Source organism: Brachycentrus maculatus, unplaced genomic scaffold (assembly GCF_059751285.1).
Source record: "Brachycentrus maculatus isolate JH-2025_06_01 unplaced genomic scaffold, ASM5975128v1 h1tg000190l, whole genome shotgun sequence".
NCBI classification, from domain to species: domain Eukaryota; kingdom Metazoa; phylum Arthropoda; class Insecta; order Trichoptera; family Brachycentridae; genus Brachycentrus; species Brachycentrus maculatus.
The window spans coordinates 1739917-1758739 of NW_028280941.1; the positions used below are offsets into that span (position 1 = coordinate 1739917).

Sequence of the window (18823 nt, forward strand, 5' to 3'; positions counted from 1 at the left end):
AGCATAGATAAAGAAGGATATGGAAGTCTGGGAATTTACGGAGCTTACGACAGTCATAGGCTGGTTTAAGTGGACACTTTACACACGTGTAACATTCACCATTCTGCCCATTCTACCATTTGGTACTTTTATCATCATGTGACCAAGTGATCACTTAAGAAGTCAATTACATTTGTAATTACCCAGTTTTCCATATTCTTTTTCATCTACGTTGAGATGTAAAAATATGGTATTCATATTATAGGTCCTTTGTACAGTATTGACAGCACAGTTGTGTCTATGTAACATATAATTTTCTTGGCCAAAATTTAATACACCCGCTCTCTTTGTACCTACTTAATCAGCCTCAAATATGCTGAAATACGAAATGTAATCTATGGTATAATCACAGAAGGGATCGTATCACAGAAAATGATAGGAATATATTAAATATCTATGATAACTATTTTCTTTCAATCCACTTCTATATGGTTGCCATTTCTATGGATTTTACCGCAGACTAGTATTCACATTTGACGCCTATATATTAAATCTTCGAGTTTATTTTGAAGGGTACCTATTTACTGTGATTTTTACGGGTAGTTATTTATTAGTATAGTAGCATTGAAGCCACATGTGAGATTTTCATAAAGTGCTAAGAATATCGCAAAAAGAGGTACTAAAAATTGACGAGTGAAGGCAGTCATACTATATTGTATGAGATACATGCTGTGTTCTAGGTTTGACAACGTCAAATCGGTTGTTATTTGTAAACCGACATTCGGAGTTGTCAATGTACACCGGAGTTGTTTCAATAAATAAATTAGGTAAATTAAAATGTTTGAAAATTTGAAAATGTAATGTTCAAAATAAAAGTATTTTCCACTTACGAATCTTTCTTTCTTAAAATCTAACAACGTCCGTTTTATCTTAATATTGGGTAAATACTTTGCATTTTTTTGCATCCTACATTGTTTTAAAAATCTTTGCTACCACATTGGACAAATACTTTTTATTTTTATTTATAAGTCGAAAAGTAAATTTTCGTCTTTTTGTTTTTAGTTTTTGTACGATCGACTTCACAAAACTAGAATAAAAAACGGAATAGACGCAACCTATATCGTTATATTTGATGAAGTTTTCAAGAACCATTTATAGAAATTGCGAATACTTCTATGGAAATGAATCGAATGAATGAAGAAAGAACAGTAAAACGAATTTATGAGGTGAACGTGGTTGGAAATAGAATCAGAGAAAGGCCGATGAAAACTTGGCATTATCAAGTATTTTAAATACTTAAAAGTGGTCAGGTCTGGAGTCGGAATACTGGGCGGCTATGCATGAATAGATGGATGAATGTGGGTGAGGCGAAGATTGTTTGCAAAGATATATTGGTGTGGCGTTGTTTGCCTACTTCTGCGAGGAATCGGCGTGATGGTTAGTTCGTTAGTTCTGCAAGAAAATTTCGCTTGATTTCGTCGATTCAATAGATGCCAGTTAAATAACGTATTTTGTTAAATTTTATTTCATTTCAGACGAATCGACTAATATACATTTTGTTAAAAATCATAGTGGTAACTGATTGCGTTGCGTTATTGATAATATTATTTCAAATGGATTGTTTTCAATTATTCTACAAAAGGTTGCCAAATTTAAATTCTTGGCACACAGCTTGAATTATTTTTCTAGTAGGCACTGGTTATGGTAAATGATTCCATAGAACATCGTTACGAATAATGTCTGCAATCTTCAAATCACATTTCGCAACAAAAAATATCACAATACAAAATGATATTTTTATTCATAGGTAGCAAGAATGATTTTTTTCTTCATATTCGAGCCCTATTAAGACGTCAAAACTGTATCATTTCGACTGGTATTGGGTGAAAATTTTCAGCGAAATGAGCGGAGTATTAGAAAAAGGTCGTTTTATTTCGTATGTGTTTGAAATGTTTGTTTGCGATAGTTGAATCTTTATTGCGAGGTTGTTTCGATTTACTTGTTTAAAGTAGGTTGAATGTGTACCGGAGATGCGGTGAGATTAAATTGAAGAACAGTTATTCTCAATCTTGGGATTTATTTAAATAGTTTTTACTCGTATTATGTTAATTTAAATATGATGTCTCGAAAGGTGAGTGCATGAAAAGCGAGAAGTCTGTGAAAAAGGAAAATATAAATTTTGACAGCAGAAGTTCAATCAACAATGCAAGCCAAAGTTATATGAAGATCTTTATAAAGTCCTAGCTGTACCTGGCTATGTAACTTTCAACAAATAGCGCTCTCCCAATGTAGTGGAAAAACCATTTTTCAAAAAATTTCCTGTTTTTATCAGTCACGGGTAAAAACATCCGTCGCAACAATGAGGTTGTGTTTAAGTTAAACTTTTAAAGCGATTGGTAAATAATTTGAGAGGATTTAAGATTTTGAACAAACTAAATTTTTTACATAATAAAAAAATATATATATTGCAAGATTTTCTCGGAATTTTAAAACAGATTTGTGAATAATTCAAGGAGATATATGATTTTAAGCAAACTGATATTTTAATTTTAATTTAGTGAACACATTTTTTTTACGAAGTTTCAGATTAAGGCAGAATATCTTTCTCATTTTATTAAAAACACGATCGGGCTCTATTCTGCATTTACTTCGGTTAAACCGAGGTAAGACACAAAATGCTGAACCCTCTTTTACTAGAACAGAAAGCCTGCTGACGACAGTCAACAGTCCGGCTTCTTCTGAGGAGTTTTACGTGGTATTCTCCCAGCAATGAGCAAATGCTGAGAAGTTCCTGATTGGCCCTTAGTATTTAATCCTTACTGTTCCCGACGCAGATTAAAATAAAATATGATTTTAGCTAGAAGAAACAAAAATCCACTAATGATCTATAAATTTTGTACATAATAAGCAAGGTAAATAAAAAGCAACTCCATTTATAAAAAAAAAATACTTTTTTTAGGTTGACGTTTAGGTTTTTAGGTTGACGTTTTCAACAAAGACACTTCTCCAACAAGTCATTAAATAGGAGTAATAAAATGACAGGTATGGAAGATTTTCATGAAAAAGAAAACAAAAAATAGGGTATGTTCAGTTCACCATATTTGAGAGCCACTTGAACTGTCGATATGAAAGCCAGTGAAGGCATTATGAGAATTTCCGCAAATCCTTTCAGTGGAGGCCTTTTTCCACCCCTACCCCCCATCACCAGCACGATACTAATGCCGAATCCATTACACCTACTGAAAATGTTTTTTGATACTACACACTCGTAAACCATACGATCAGATTCCTTTATTATATATTATATTACCGTTATATTGTTTTCTTTCAGCCAACCCACTTAAAACTTAGAGCTAAAAATAGAATATGAAAATATTAAAAACCAACAATAAAGTTTTCCGCGTTCCTTATTTGGTATTTTAACGTGTTTTAGGTATTGCACCTCAACGTCTTCAATTCTGAAGTTCTATGAAGAGATTTGATTTTCCTTTTGTCTGCTCTGGTCTCTATCCCAAATGTGGCAATCAGTCTTACACGTGTCGCTCACACCTTTCAAGAAAGTCATTTGATTTTTCAGGAGATCGTTTTTAAAGTTAAAAATATATTATGATGTATTAAATAACATATCAAACCACTAATTGAACTTTTTACCGTGTAACAGAACTTTTTAGGTAAAACCTGGAGGTTTTTTCTACTTTTGAAAAATATTTAGTATATTTAAAAATATAATTACACAATACCTTTTCTTCAAAATGCAAAAACAACACTTTCTACCCTGTAGCTGGTAAATATTAAGTTAAAAATATGCCACTTTTTCTGGGATAAAGTACATTTTCTGCACCCGATGGTGCAAAGGGTACTGCATCATATAATGTGCAGTTTTATCTTGATCGTTGACACATGAAGGAAAGGTGATCAGCCCCCCGGTTCAGGTACCAGCGTAGGGTAATATTGATTAAATATAAGAGTGAAAAAATCACTTTTTTAATTAATGTTTTAGTACATACCACTATTTCTTAGAATCTACTGTGACACGTGTTTTGATGCATTCCGCATCATTTTCAAACACCGTATGATGCGGAATGCATCGAAACACGTGTCATAGTAGATTATAAGAAATAGTGGTATTTACTAAGTAAAACATAATTAAGTTGTATAAATTTTACCACAAAGTGACTGCCGAATCAATGAATGAAAAAATCACTTTAATTTATTTGACCCTCCCTCTGGAAATCGAACCCGGGACCCCCAGTACGGTAGTCGAGCATGTTGAACATTAAACTACAGAGGCGGACACAACATAAATGTGTGTGAAATAGACACGTTAATATAAGAGTGAAATACTTACATTTTTTTGACCCCCATAAGAATCGAACTCGGGACATTCAGCATAGGAACCATACGCATTGACCACTATACTATGTAGGCTGACACGTAGTTAATCGAAGGGTTTCAGTTATTGCCAGATTGGTTTTGCATGGGAAAGGCATTACGATATTATCAAAGGATGTCGTTAAGAATATTGAGACAAATTTCTGTCATATGTTAGATAAATTGATGATGATACGCGAACTCAAAGGTATAATTGCAAATTTAGTCTGTTATCTCGACATATAAATTTAATTTATTTATTGATTTGGCGTTTGATTTGTAGAACTCCATTTTAATTTATGTAGTAATTTTAAATCAAACACAGATTTTTTGAGTCTACTAAATTGTATTTTATTAACAAAAACACATAAAAAATTATATTGTGACAATTGTTTCACCTTGTTAGGGCATTATCAAACGATCATTCGTTTGATAATCGTTCAAACGACCCCTCCCTGGGAATCGAACCCGGGACCTCCAGAACGGTAGCCGAGCGTGCTGACCATTACACTACGGAGGCGGAATTTTATAATTAAGTAACAATATTCAAATAATTTGACTTTGGCAAAAGCAATATATTCCATATGCAACGCCATATGATATATATTGCCAAAAGGTCCATGTACGTATAAATTGTAGTAATATAATGGAAAGCATTCTCAAAGCTGAGTAGTCTGCGACACCATTGTTTTGAAATTTCCAGACTTTTATCTTGAGCAGTATTAATTGCGTAAATTAAAATTCTCGTCAGGCGAAGTGCAAGGGGTTGAGAGCATTTTTTAAACGGGATAGAATATGCGTTTTTATTACGCAACTCCCAAATTACTGAATGTCGTGAAGAATACTAATAAAAGCGAATGGGAGATCGCTCTGAATATTTAATAAAATATTACAATATTAAAGCTGATTTTCGTCGTTAAAAATTCGTGACTTGGTAGAATTATAATAGTAGCAAGCTAAAATAAATATGATTCAAGATGATTACATTTAAAAAAAACTCGTACATAATTTGTGATATTCTTGAAATACATATTTTTGAAAATTTATTTTAAAGTAACATTATGTCAGTTGTCATTTAGCGAAATATATATATATATATATATATATATATATATATATATATATATATATATATATATATATATATATATATATATATATATATATAAATATATATATATATATTTTAATTATTGTTTTACTTAGTAAATACTACAATTTCTTTAAATCTACTGTGACGCGTGTTTCGATGCATTCCGCATCATTTTCAAACACCAGCCCTCCGCATTAAGTTCCAGTCCAAGGAATTAAATAAATATTATAGTAAAAAACAACTTATATCACCGTAGTGTAATGGTAAGCACGCTCGGCTGGAGGCCCCGGGTTCGATTCCCAGGAGGGGGGTTAAATAAATATAAGTGATTTTTCACTCTAATACTTATTAAATATTACCCTGGACAGGCACCTGAAGCGGAAGGCTAATCACCTTTTCCTCATGTGTTAACGATCAAGATAACACTGCGTTTATATGATGCAGTGCCCTATGCACCATTGAGGTGCTGATAAGGGTTTGAATTGAATCCTTACTATCCTACCTAAATAAGAAAAATACGACGTTAACTTTCAAGATAAGTATTTCTCAAATTCGTTATGATAATAGCGAGTGTTTTTGCCTAGAAATTACAGCAACATTAAACCTAAAGAGAAAATTCACTCACAATAGGTATAGGCTATAAAACTTATCAAGCTTATATAGGGTCATGATAAGCGGTGTTGCATAAGCCGTACCTAGATTTCAGAGTCACTTGGACGTTGGGTAATTAAAAAAATTGCAAATGTCGGGAATTGAACCAGCGACTCCATTTTCTCTGTCTACTGAACTAAGCTACGAATCGTCGTTATTACGAAGTAATGATCGCAGGGCTGATAAGGTGTCGATGGCGAGTGGTTGGAGCACGTGACAGATGACGTCAGCGGGGGGCGCGAAGATTAGATCCGAATTGAATAATTGATAGAGCTGCGAGCATTTGTCAACCTAATGGGGCTCATTACTCAGGGCGAACAACGATACTCCGCGGGCCCCCTCCCCCCTCCCCACGGCCCGGGCCGGGGGGCTATTCTGGACGCTGGCGAGAGAATACACTTCAAATTGGACGAATTACTAAATAAATTGGACGTATTTTTACCGAATTGGACGTTTTACAAATCGAATTGAACGTATTATAAAACAAATTGAAGGTTTTACAAATCAAATACCATGTTTGATATATCAAATTTGACGTTTTTCAAAGTAAATTAAACTTTGTAAGATCAAAATGGACGCTTGACAAATCAAATTGGACGATTGACTAATATTGGTCTTTTAAATTACCATATTGGTAGTTTGATATGTCAAATTTGACGTTTGATAAATCAAATTGGTTATCTTACAAATCAAATTGGACGTTTTACAAATCATATATAAAATCATATTGGTCACCTTACAAATTAAATTGGGCAAGGAAAAATCTAACTGGACATTTTACAAATCGAATAAGACACCACGCAAATCAAATTGTTCAATTTACAAACCAAATTAGACGCCATACAAATCAAATTGGGGGTTTGACAAATCAATTTGACGTCTTAGAAACCAAATTAATCGCCTAACCAATCCAATTGAACGTACATAAGCAATTTTTACGTATTAAAAGTCAAATTGGAAGTATTACAAATCAAATTGGACGCCTCTTGAATCAAGTTGGACGTTTGACGAATTATGTTGGACATTTTACAAATAAAATTGAGCGTTTGACAAACCGAACCAAATTAAATTCCTCATCTGTATTGAGATATAAACAAAAAAAAGTGGAGAAACCCAAATTTAGGGATAAGGATTCGGACCCACCCACGTCATCGTAATACAAGACGTAGAGAATAGCACCATTTCTTTCGTTGATGATACTCGTTGCTTTTATTATTTCATTTTTAGGGGTAGGGAGAGATTGGCACTCAATTCTATATATGGGGTAAAGAAGATCGATTTCAGCTTGTGAAGTTACGTTGAAGGTAAGTTAAAAATAAACACGTCTGAAACACGTTTTACGCATGCACCTCGGCTGTCCAAACTCAAAACACAGTAAGGGAAAATTTTTTAGTACGTTTTTTTTTGCATTTTTGGACTAAGTAGATGCTGCTCAGTCCAAAAATGCAAAAAACATACTACAAAAAAAATGTCCCTTACTGTGTTTTAAGTTTGGACAACCGACCTCTCAGGGAGTTATTACAACAATAAGATAAGTTTTTTTTAAATTTGGGAAATTGAAGTATAACGCTGCATTTAGATAAATCAGTTTTTATTATTTTAATAATTAATTTAATAATATTAGATAACAGTGTCAGAAATGAAGACTCTAAGGAGCATATCTGGCAAGAGCCTACAAGATAGAATAAGGAACACCAGGATAAGAGAAATATGCGAGATCCAAGACGTCGTTAGGTGGGGAAGACAACTAAGAAGTCGATGTATTATTTCTTATTTTAGATGCATTTATTATTTACCTTGCTATTATGTATGTACAAGGAGAAGACAATGGTATGCACATGTTAAGCTAATGGAACCATTCAGATTCCCCCACTTAGAACAGCACGGCCAAACGCATGGTAGACGATCAGGGCAGACCGCCAAAGATATCGATTAGAAGAAGAAAATCAAATAAAATAACAGCTACATACAATAGTTTTTACATCATTTTATAAAATGCAATTCTACCTAGAACAGTAGGTATAAAACATAAATCTTATGATATTTAAATAAAAAAAACCGCTTCCGAGTTCCGGTACAAACTCTAATGTTTGGAAGTGAAGCATGGAGTAGGCAAAAGAAGGATGAAAGTAGACTGAATGCAGTCGACATGCGTTAGATACTAAAACAAATTTATGAGGCGAATGTAGTTAGAATTACAATACAATACGTTTTATAATAGAATATGTTTTGTATTAAATATAATGAAGAATTATATTTAAGCGCCCAAGCGCTCAAGCGCCCTTGAGGTATTTTTTTACGAAAATGGCGCTATATAAGTTATCCAATTTTATTATTATTATTATTAAGAATATTACGTAAGTCCGGGTATTTACAGGGCTTACAACATAAGCCAACCTATGACAGGTGGTTTGAGTCGTAAGCCCTGTAAATACCCAAATTTCGTGAGATGTTAAAACACATTTCGGACTGGTATTTTTTACGCTTGCGGACCACTGGCGACGGGATTTGATAATTATGTACATATAGTTATGACCTAAACAAAGAGATTAGTACATTATATTCATAAAAAATATTGAATACACGTAATTCCTTCTATTTTGAAATGAGGAGAGGCAGAATGTAAAAATACCCTTCCCGTCCTTAGGCATCAATCGATCGAACGGGTAGAAATATAATATATTTCCCGTCCTAAAGGTTTTAATATCTAATTTAACATTTAAGAGTGAAATTGTGTCGGGTTGTGGTCTCTCGGTTCGAACCCACTCTACCACAATTTGATACCAATTTCTAATAATGAGCCGCTTAGACTTACAGAAATCGTTATTTTTTTATAAGTATTTAAAAAAAGATATTTATTTAAAGTATTTTTTGTTAATAATAAAAAAAACACAAAATATTTCACATTAAAATTAAAATAACTCGTAGGTACAGAAAACCCAAATTAGTGAATAAGGATTTAGACTAAACACACCTCAAATGTTGTGAAAATATGTTACAATGAAATAAATAAAAACGTATCTACGATTGCGTACTCAATAGGTACCTATTTACGATTTTGTTGAATGACATTACGATGAAAATCCAAATTCAATTTTTTTTCTATTCAGTTGTTGTATTTGATAATATTTACTTTTCAGACGTTTATAATCATAATATACAAATAATATTATGATTTATGTATTGTAATGATAATTTTATTTAAAATGAAGTCGAATTGGAATAAGTTTTTAACGTTTTCTGCGATATGTTTGCATCTAGTGACACCTTCGTTTCCTGTTAAATTTGCCAAAGAACTTTTCCCTCACGACATGGATTTAGAAGATCCAGAATGTACTTGTGATTGTACACTAATCGAGCATTCCGAAGGTCAAGAATATTTGATCATTATCGTGGACACTTCTTCCGATAGTGAGAGTAAAGGTTGCGTCTCGACGGGTCAAGTTGGCACTGGTTTCCGCCAACCCATGAGAGTGAGGGTCGACATAGACAACTTACCATTCAGTGGCGACTATATATTCGTGGTATACCTGTCCGAGACTAGTCACGGCTTGTACTGGATGGGCAAAGAACGCGATGTCAGAACTACAGGTGGCGGAATATGTTCAGATCTCACGGGCCAACCTGTCAAAGTTACATGTGTTAATTTGTATGCCGATCCGAATTTCAAAGTGAGTATACTAACTGACTCACTAAATTAAACACTCGTCATCGTTCATTTTGTGTAATACTACTTAAAACACTACTTCATGACTACCGATTTCGGAATAATCATTCCATCATGAGGTAAACTGTATGAGGTAATCTTGGTCCATTCTAACCTGTTGTTGGACGGTTCACAGACGCCTCCACAACCCCGACTACCACAGTAGACACATCGCTCACTCCTTTCAAGAACGTCATAAATAAAAAAAAAATCATCCATTGATTCGGCAGTCACTTTGTGGTAAAATCTATCCATTTTTAATTAATGTTTTACTTAGTAAATACTACTATTTCTTGAAAATCTACTGTGACACGTGTTTCGATGCATTCCGCATCATTTTCAAACACCGTATGTCCATACTGCGTTTGAAAATGATGCGGAATGCATCGAAACACGTGTCACAGTAGATTTTAAGAAATAGTGGTATTTACTAAGTAAAACATTAATTAAAAATAAATAAAAAAAACTTGATTTTTCAGGAGAACGTTTTTAATGTTTAAAAATATAGTACAATGTTTTAAAAATTAATATTAAGCCACTTATTGAACTTTTTACTGTGCAATAATTCTTTTTAGGTAAAACTTGAATGTTTTTTCTCCATTTGAAAAATATTTATAACATTAAAAAAAAATAACAATAACTTTTCTTCAAAATGCAAAAACAACACTTTCTGTCCTGAAGCGGGTAGATATTAAGTTTAAAATAAGCCGCTTTTGCTGAGATACAGTAGGTACATTTTCTGGGCATTCCGAAAACATGCACAAATGAAAATTGACGATTTTTGATATATGACGTTGTTGAAAAGAGTGAGCGACATACGGAACAGTGCCAAGGCATTTGCAGAAAATATCCTGACATCTCATTTCACACTCAACCATTTCAGTGATCTTCTAAATCTTCTTCTGTGTCCAGTATTGAACGAAGGCCTCCCTTTTGGACTTCCACAGTTTTCTATTGGACAGGGCTCTCTTCCAGTGCAGGCCCGCTATTTTCCTAATGTCATATTGTCTGAAGCCTACCCAGCTTCTGCATCCTGTTCTAGGCCTCCATTCAAGCACCTTTTTCGTCCATCTACCTTCAGACATACGTGCCTCATGACCTGCCCAGTTCCTCTTTAGTTCCGCAATTTTTGAGCCACATCTGATACCTTAGTTTTTCACCTTATCCAAACGTTCGTTATCCATTTCAGTAATCAGCTGCTTATGTTTTTTTATAGGTTAAAATATTATTTGATCCCCATCAGATACGTCGATATTATCCCTATGTCAACGTGACTCATGTTATATTTGACTTGTATTTGATAAAAATTACAATTCATGATGATCCACTGCCTACTACATCTACAGAATCAGTAACTAAGAAAATAACATCAGCACCAACATCTGCCCTAGATCACGATTTAAATACAAATTTACCAAAAACGATAATGCAAGAAAAACCATTATCAAATAAATATTATAGTGAATCAGTGACCAAATCGAATTTAAACGGCAATTTTCAATTCGATACACATGTACCAAAAATGACAAATCTAGAAAATCTACTGTCAAGTAAACACCACGTCGAAAAACAAACCAAAGATGTAAAATTTGCAACAAAATCTAGATTTGATACGATTTTTGATATGAATGATCCCAAAATGACAAATCTAGAAACTCCATCGCCAAATGAAGATCCCGATGATACAATGTATTTTGATGAGCTAGATACCCCCGATAAATCAACAGCCAAGAGTATAACAATACCAACAACTTCCGATACTACTACTGAATCAACATCCAAAATAATGATATCACCATTAACGTCTACCCTAAATAAATTAGACGTAACTACTAAATTTAGAACCAGAATAATAACACCACCAAAACCATCACTAAATAAGGAATTTCATTTCGATATGAATGAAGCAAAAATGACAAATTTAGATGTTCCATTGCCACATGATTATCCTGATGATATGATGTACGAATATGAGCTAGATATCTCCGATGTATCAACAACCGAGAGAGTAACAATACCATCATCTTTTGATGCCACTACTGAATCAACAACCAAAATAATAGCATCACCAGACAAAACTACTACATTAAAAACCCAAATAATAACATTACCAGACAATACTACTAAATTAACAACCCAAATACTAACATCACCATCAAAATCTTCATTTAAAAATGATTTTTCTTTTGATACGAAAGAACCAAAAATGACAAATCTAGAAACTCCATTACCAAATGAATATCTTGATGATACATTGTTCCATGATGAGCTAGATACCCCCGATGAATCAACAGCCAAGAGTATGACAATACCATCAACTTCGGATACCACTGCTGAATCAACAACCAAAATAATGACATCACCATTAACATCTACCCTAAGTGAATCAGACGTAACTACTAAATTTACAACCAAATTAATAACACCAGCAAAACCATCTTTAAATAAGGATTTTCATTTCGATATGAATGAAGCAAAAATGACAAATCTAGAAGCTCCATCGCCAAATGAATATCCCGATGATACTTTGTACTTTGAAGAGCTAGATACCCCCGATAAATCAACAGCCAAGAGTATAACAATACCAACAACTGTCGATACTACTACTGAATCAACATCCAAAATAATGACATCACCATTAACGTCTACCCTAAGTGAATCAGACGTAACTACTAAATTTACAACCAAATTAATAACACCAGCAAAACCATCTTTAAATAAGGATTTTCATTTCGATATGAATGAAGCAAAAATGACAAATCTAGAAGCTCCATCGCCAAATGAATATCCCGATGATACTTTGTACTTTGAAGAGCTAGATACCCCCGATAAATCAACAGCCAAGAGTATAACAATACCAACAACTGTCGATACTACTACTGAATCAACAACCAAAATAATGACATCACCATTAACGTCTACCCTAAGTGAATCAGACGTAACTACTAAATTTACAACCAAATTAATAACACCAGCAAAACCATCTTTAAATAAGGATTTTCATTTCGATATGAATGAAGCAAAAATGACAAATCTAGAAGCTCCATCGCCAAATGAATATCCCGATGATACTCTGTACTTTGAAGAGCTAGATACCCCCGATAAATCAACAGCCAAGAGTATAACAATACCAAAAACTTTCGATACTACTACTGAATCAACATCCAAAATAATGACATCACCATTAACGTCTACCCTAAGTGAATCAGACGTAAGTACTAAATTTACAACCAAATTAATAACACCAGCAAAACCATCATTAAATAAGGATTTTCATTTTGATATGAATGAAGCAAAAATGACAAATTTAGATATTCCGTTGCCACATGAATATCCTGATGATACAATGTACGAATATGAGCTAGATATTTCCGATGTATCAACAACCGAGAGAGTAACAAAACCATCATCTTCTGATACCACTACTGAATCAACTACCAAAATAATATCAGTACAAACAACATCTACTCTTAGTAAACCAGACAAAACTACTAAATTAACTTCAAAAATAATAGCATCACCAGACGAAACTTCAAAATTAACCACCAAAACAATAACATCAACATCAAAATATTCATTTCAAAAGGATTTTAATTTTGATACTACTGAACCAAAAATTCCAAATCAAGAAGCTCCATTGCCACATGAATATCCTGATGATTCGATGAACGATGATGAGTTCGACACTTCTGATGAAACAACAACCGAGAGAGTAACAATACTACCAACTTCAGATACCACTACCAAATCAACAACCAAAATGAAAACATTACCAACAAAACCCTCATTTGATAGCGATTTTCATTTTGATGTTAATGAACAAAAAATGACAAATCTAGAAGCTCCATCGGCACATGAATATCCTGATGAGTTGATAGACTATGATGAGTTCGATGCTTATGATGAAACAACAACCGAGAGAGCAACAATACTACCAACTTCAGATACCACTACCAAATTAACAACCAAAATAAAAATATCACAATCAACATCTGCTTTCAGCGAACTAAATACCACTGCTAGATCAACAGCCCGTACTGAACCAGATATTATCACTAAATCAACTACCCAAATAGTAATATCACCATCACCATATTCATTTACTGGTCCAGATACCACTACTGAATCACCGACCCAAAAAGTAACATTAACAGTAACATCTTCTTTAAGTGAATTCTATATCACCACTGAATCAAGTACCCAAAAAGTCACACCACCAGCAACAGTTTCTTTTAGTGAACCATATACTACAACTGAATCAATGACCCAAAAATCAACATCTTTAAGTGAACTAGATACCATTACTGAATCAACTACCCAAAAAGTAACATCACCTCCAATATCTTCTATCAGTGAACCAGATACTACTACTGAATCAAGTACCCGAAAAGTCACATCACCAGCAACATCTACTTTTAGTGAATTAGATACCACTACTGAATCAAGTACCCAAAAAGTCACATCACCTCCAATATCTTCTATCAGTGAACCAGATACTACTACTGAATCAAGTACCCAAAAAGTCACATCACCAGCAACATCTACTTTTAGTGAATTAGATACCACTACTGAATCAAGTACCCAAAAAGTCACATCACCTCCAATATCTTTTATCAGTGAACCAGATACTACTACTGAATCAAGTACCCAAAAAGTCACATCACCAGCAACATCTACTTTTAGTGAACTAGTTACCACTACTGAATCAAGTACCCAAAAAGTAACATCACCTCCAATTCCTTCTATAAGGGAACCAGATACTACTACTGAATCAAGTACCCAAAAAATCACATCTCCATCAACATCTACTTTTAGTGAACTAGATACCACTACTGAATCAAGTACCCAAAAAGTAACATCACCTCCAATTTCTTCTATGAGTGAACCAGATACTACTGCTGAATCAAGTACCCAAAAAGTCACATCACCAGCAACATCTACTTTTAGTGAACTAGTTACCACTACTGAATCAAGTACCCAAAAAGTAACATCACCTCCAATTCCTTCTATAAGGGAACCAGATACTACTACTGAATCAAGTACCCAAAAAGTCACATCACCAGCAACATCTACTTTTAGTGAACCAGATACTACTACTGAATTAAGTACCCAAAAAGTAACAACACCTCCAATATCTTCTATCAGTGAACCAGATACTACCACTGAATCAAGTACCCAAAAAGTCACATCAAAAGCAACATCTACTTTTAGTGAACTAGTTACCACTACTGAATCAAGTACCCAAAAAGTATCATCACCTCCAATTCCTTCTATAAGGGAACCAGATACTACTACTGAATCAAGTACCCAAAAAGTCACATCACCAGCAACATCTACTTTTAGTGAACCAGATACTACTACTGAACCAAGTACCCAAAAAGTAACATCACCTCCAATTTCTTCTATCAGTGAACCAGATACTACCACTGAATCAAGTACCCAAAAAGTCACATCACCAGTAACATCTACTTTTAGTGAACTAGATATCACTACTGAATCAAGTACCCAACAAGTAACAACACTTCCAATTTCTTCTATCAGTGAGCCAGATGCTACTACTGAATCAAGTACCCAAAAAGTCACATCACCAGCAACATCTACTTTTAGTGAACTAGTTACCACTACTGAATCAACTACCCAAAAAGTCACATCACAAGCAACATCTTCTTTAAGTGAACTCGTTTCTACCGCTGAATCAACTTCCCAAATAATAACATCACTACCAGCAACTTCTTTAAGTGAGTTTTCTTTGACTGAATCAACAAATAAAATAATGACATCCTCATCAACATCTCTTCCCAGTGGACCAGATATCACTATAGAATCAACAATCGAAAAAATAACATCATCAGAACCTTATACTATTGAACCAGATACTATTACTGAATCAACAGCCAAAATAATTATTTTACCAACAACATCTGCCATTAGTGAACAAGGCACTACTATTGATCTTACGACCAAATTAATAACACCAGCACTTGTACCTTCTCTTACTGAATCAGATACAACCATTGAATCATCAACCAATATTATTACATTACCAATAATGTCTGCCCTTATTGAACCAGAAACTACTCAATCAACCACCAAAATAAGCGCATCGGTACAAATACCTTTTTCTACTGAACCAGATATTAATACTGAACCAACAACTCAAAAAGTAAAATTTCCATCAAAATCTGATCTAAGTAATTTAGATACTACTAGTGAATCGACAACCAAAATTATGACATCCCAATCAACATCTTTTCTAATGGAGTCAGATATCACTGCAGAATCAACAACCAAAATAATTACATCATCTCCAGAACTTTTTGTTACTGAACCACATACTACGATAGAACCAACAACCAAAATAGTAACATTTTCAACTACGTCTGCCTTTAGTGAACTAGTAAACACTGAAAAAATCACCAACATAATAGAGTTAGCAACAGCACCGATTTTTCCTGAACCAGATACTACGCCAGAACTAACAACAAAAATAGTAGCATTTTCAACAACATCTGCCATTAGTGAACCAGGAAACACTGATACAGTTACCCACATAATGAAATCAGCAACAGTACCCATTCTTACTGAACCAGATACTAATATTGAATCAACAACCCAAAAAGTAACATTGCCATCAACATCTGCTCAAAGTGATTTATATACTACTCGTGAATCAACACATGAATCAACCGTCAACGTGAAAAGTGAAGTAGAAAACACTGAAAAAATCACCAACATAAAAGAATTAGCAATAGTACCGATTTTTCCTGAACCAGGTACTACGACAGAACCAACAACCAAAATAGTAACATTTTCAACAACATCTGCCATTAGTGAAACACAAAACATTGAAGCAATCACCAACGTAATAGAATCAGCACCAGTTTATATTCTTACTAAACCAGATACTACGACATTTTCAACATCTGTTCTTAATGAACCAGAAACCACCGAAAAAATCACCAATAAAATAGTATCAGCGCCATCAACTTCTACTGCTAGATCAACAACCAAAATAAAAACTATTCCAGCAACATCTGCCTATACTAAAACAGAAACATTTAAAATAATAACGGCAGCATCTGTGCCAATTTTTACTGAACAAAATACCAAACCTGAATCAGCAATCCAAAAAGTAACATCATCTTCAACATTTGCTTTTGGTGAAATATATTCTACTGCTAAATCAACAACCAAAGTTAAAACATCAGCAGCAGTACCTATTTTTACTGAACTAGGTACTACGACTAAATTAACAACCAAGATAATGACGTCACCATCAATATCTGCCCTTAGTAATAAAGATACTGCTTCTGAATCCGAAATTAAAATCGTGACATCAGCACAAGTACCTATTCTTAGTGAACCGAATATATCAAATGAATCAACAACCCAAACGACATTTAAACCAGATAATAATAAACCACAAACAACTATTGAATCACCAACCAAAATAAAAACAACACCTTTCACTCTAGATTTCACTTCTAAAACTACCAAAATGACAAAAAAACCATCAACATCCACGCTTAGTAATCAAGATACCACTACTGAATCATCAACCAAAACGTTAATATCAACACCTATTTATGTACCAAAAACAACAATTAGACCAACAACTAATAAAATGGCATCACCATCAACATCTCTTATCAAACCCGATATTACTATCGAGTCTATACCTCAAAACATAGAAAACCCTGCAGATGCCCTAACTGAATCAACAACCAATAAAATTTCATCAATATTTCTTCTCACTGAACCAAATGCCATTACTGAACCAGCAACAGAAAAAATAACATCACTATCCACATTTGCTCTTAGCAAACCAGATCCTTCTACTAAAATAAGAACGGATGAAGCAAGAACTCAACAGACAGCACTTGCCCTTGGAGATACCAGGAATAATGATCTCGTAGCGGAGAAACCCTCTTGGGGCAAGTGTTGCCAATTTTTTATACGTTATTATTATTTCGTGTTTGATAATTTTTTTAATGAATAAAGACATATGGATTTTTATTTCGTGTTTTTATTAATAATTTATTGCATATAATGTCATAATCTTAATGTTTGGATGTGAAGCATGGAGTTGGGAAAAGAAGGACGAAGGAGACTGAATGCAGTCGCAATGCGATCTCTCAGTGCGGCAAAATCATGTATGATAGATGTTCGAATGGTGATATAAGGAAAAAATGCAAGACTGAGATTAGACAAGCTTTATCAATCATATAAAAAAGGTATGTTGAGATGGTTTTAGCATGTGAATCAAATGAGACAAAAACAACTTTATGAGATGGATTTGATTGGTGACAGAAGCAGAGAAAAACCGAGGAAAACTTGGCATGATCGAGTATTTTAAATACTTAAAAGTGATCAAGTCAGGAGCAGAAATAATCGGCGGGTATATATGAAGAGATGCATCAATGTTGAAGAGGTGAATAATGTTTGCAAAGACAGAGCGGTATGGCGCTCTATTCTTTCTGCCTACCCCTGCGGAAAGTGTAACAACGTCTGAAGAGTGTCACTTAAGCTATCTAATGCCAGGTAGTAAGCCTTGCTAATTGCCCAAACATCCATATTAACATCGTACAAAAATATGCTTTGTCTTTGTTGAGACTCAGATATCGTTCTAAGGATTTTATTCCAGCGTTTAAGTATAGTCGTATGTACAATATTGTTTTTCATACCTTTATTTCATGTAACAATGTATCAATTATTTGTTTGGAAGTTAATTGTAACTTTTGTATAGCACACGATTGAACACTGATTAAAATTCATTTAATTATTTTAAAAGCGATATATTTCCGAATCGGGAAATAATTTTCAAGCAATATGAGCATTGTGATTCAGATTGAACTTTTAATTAAACGCATTGTGAAATTATATTTGCCAATTTGTACTCGATTGTGATGAAATAACAACAATGCATGAAATTTTATTGTAAAAAATTAATTGCTTTTATCGACCATGTGTGTAATTGTGTTGGACCAAAAATGTAATAAAGAATATTAATTATGATTAATTGA

General features: G+C 33.8%; 1 protein-coding gene across 1 annotated transcript; it reads left to right on the top strand.

Moving 5' to 3' along the window:
* Positions 1-9289: 9289 nt before the first annotated feature.
* LOC148307780 (uncharacterized) lies at positions 9290-17810 on the top strand. The gene is made up of 2 exons (XM_088262870.1): positions 9290-9765; positions 11017-17810. Exons 1-2 carry the CDS (start codon positions 9301-9303, stop codon positions 17797-17799), a joined length of 7248 nt encoding a protein of 2415 aa, XP_088118996.1. The 5' UTR covers positions 9290-9300; the 3' UTR covers positions 17800-17810.
* The last annotated feature ends 1013 nt before the right edge of the window (positions 17811-18823 follow it).

Excerpts from the sequence above, each read along its gene's own strand:
- LOC148307780 (XM_088262870.1), top strand. The coding sequence starts at position 9,301 with ATGAAGTCGAATTGGAATAAGTTTTTAACGTTTTCTGCGATATGTTTG. Across the intron at positions 9,766-11,016 it reads ATGCCGATCCGAATTTCAAA|GTTAAAATATTATTTGATCC; the intron begins GTGAGTATACTA and ends GTTTTTTTATAG.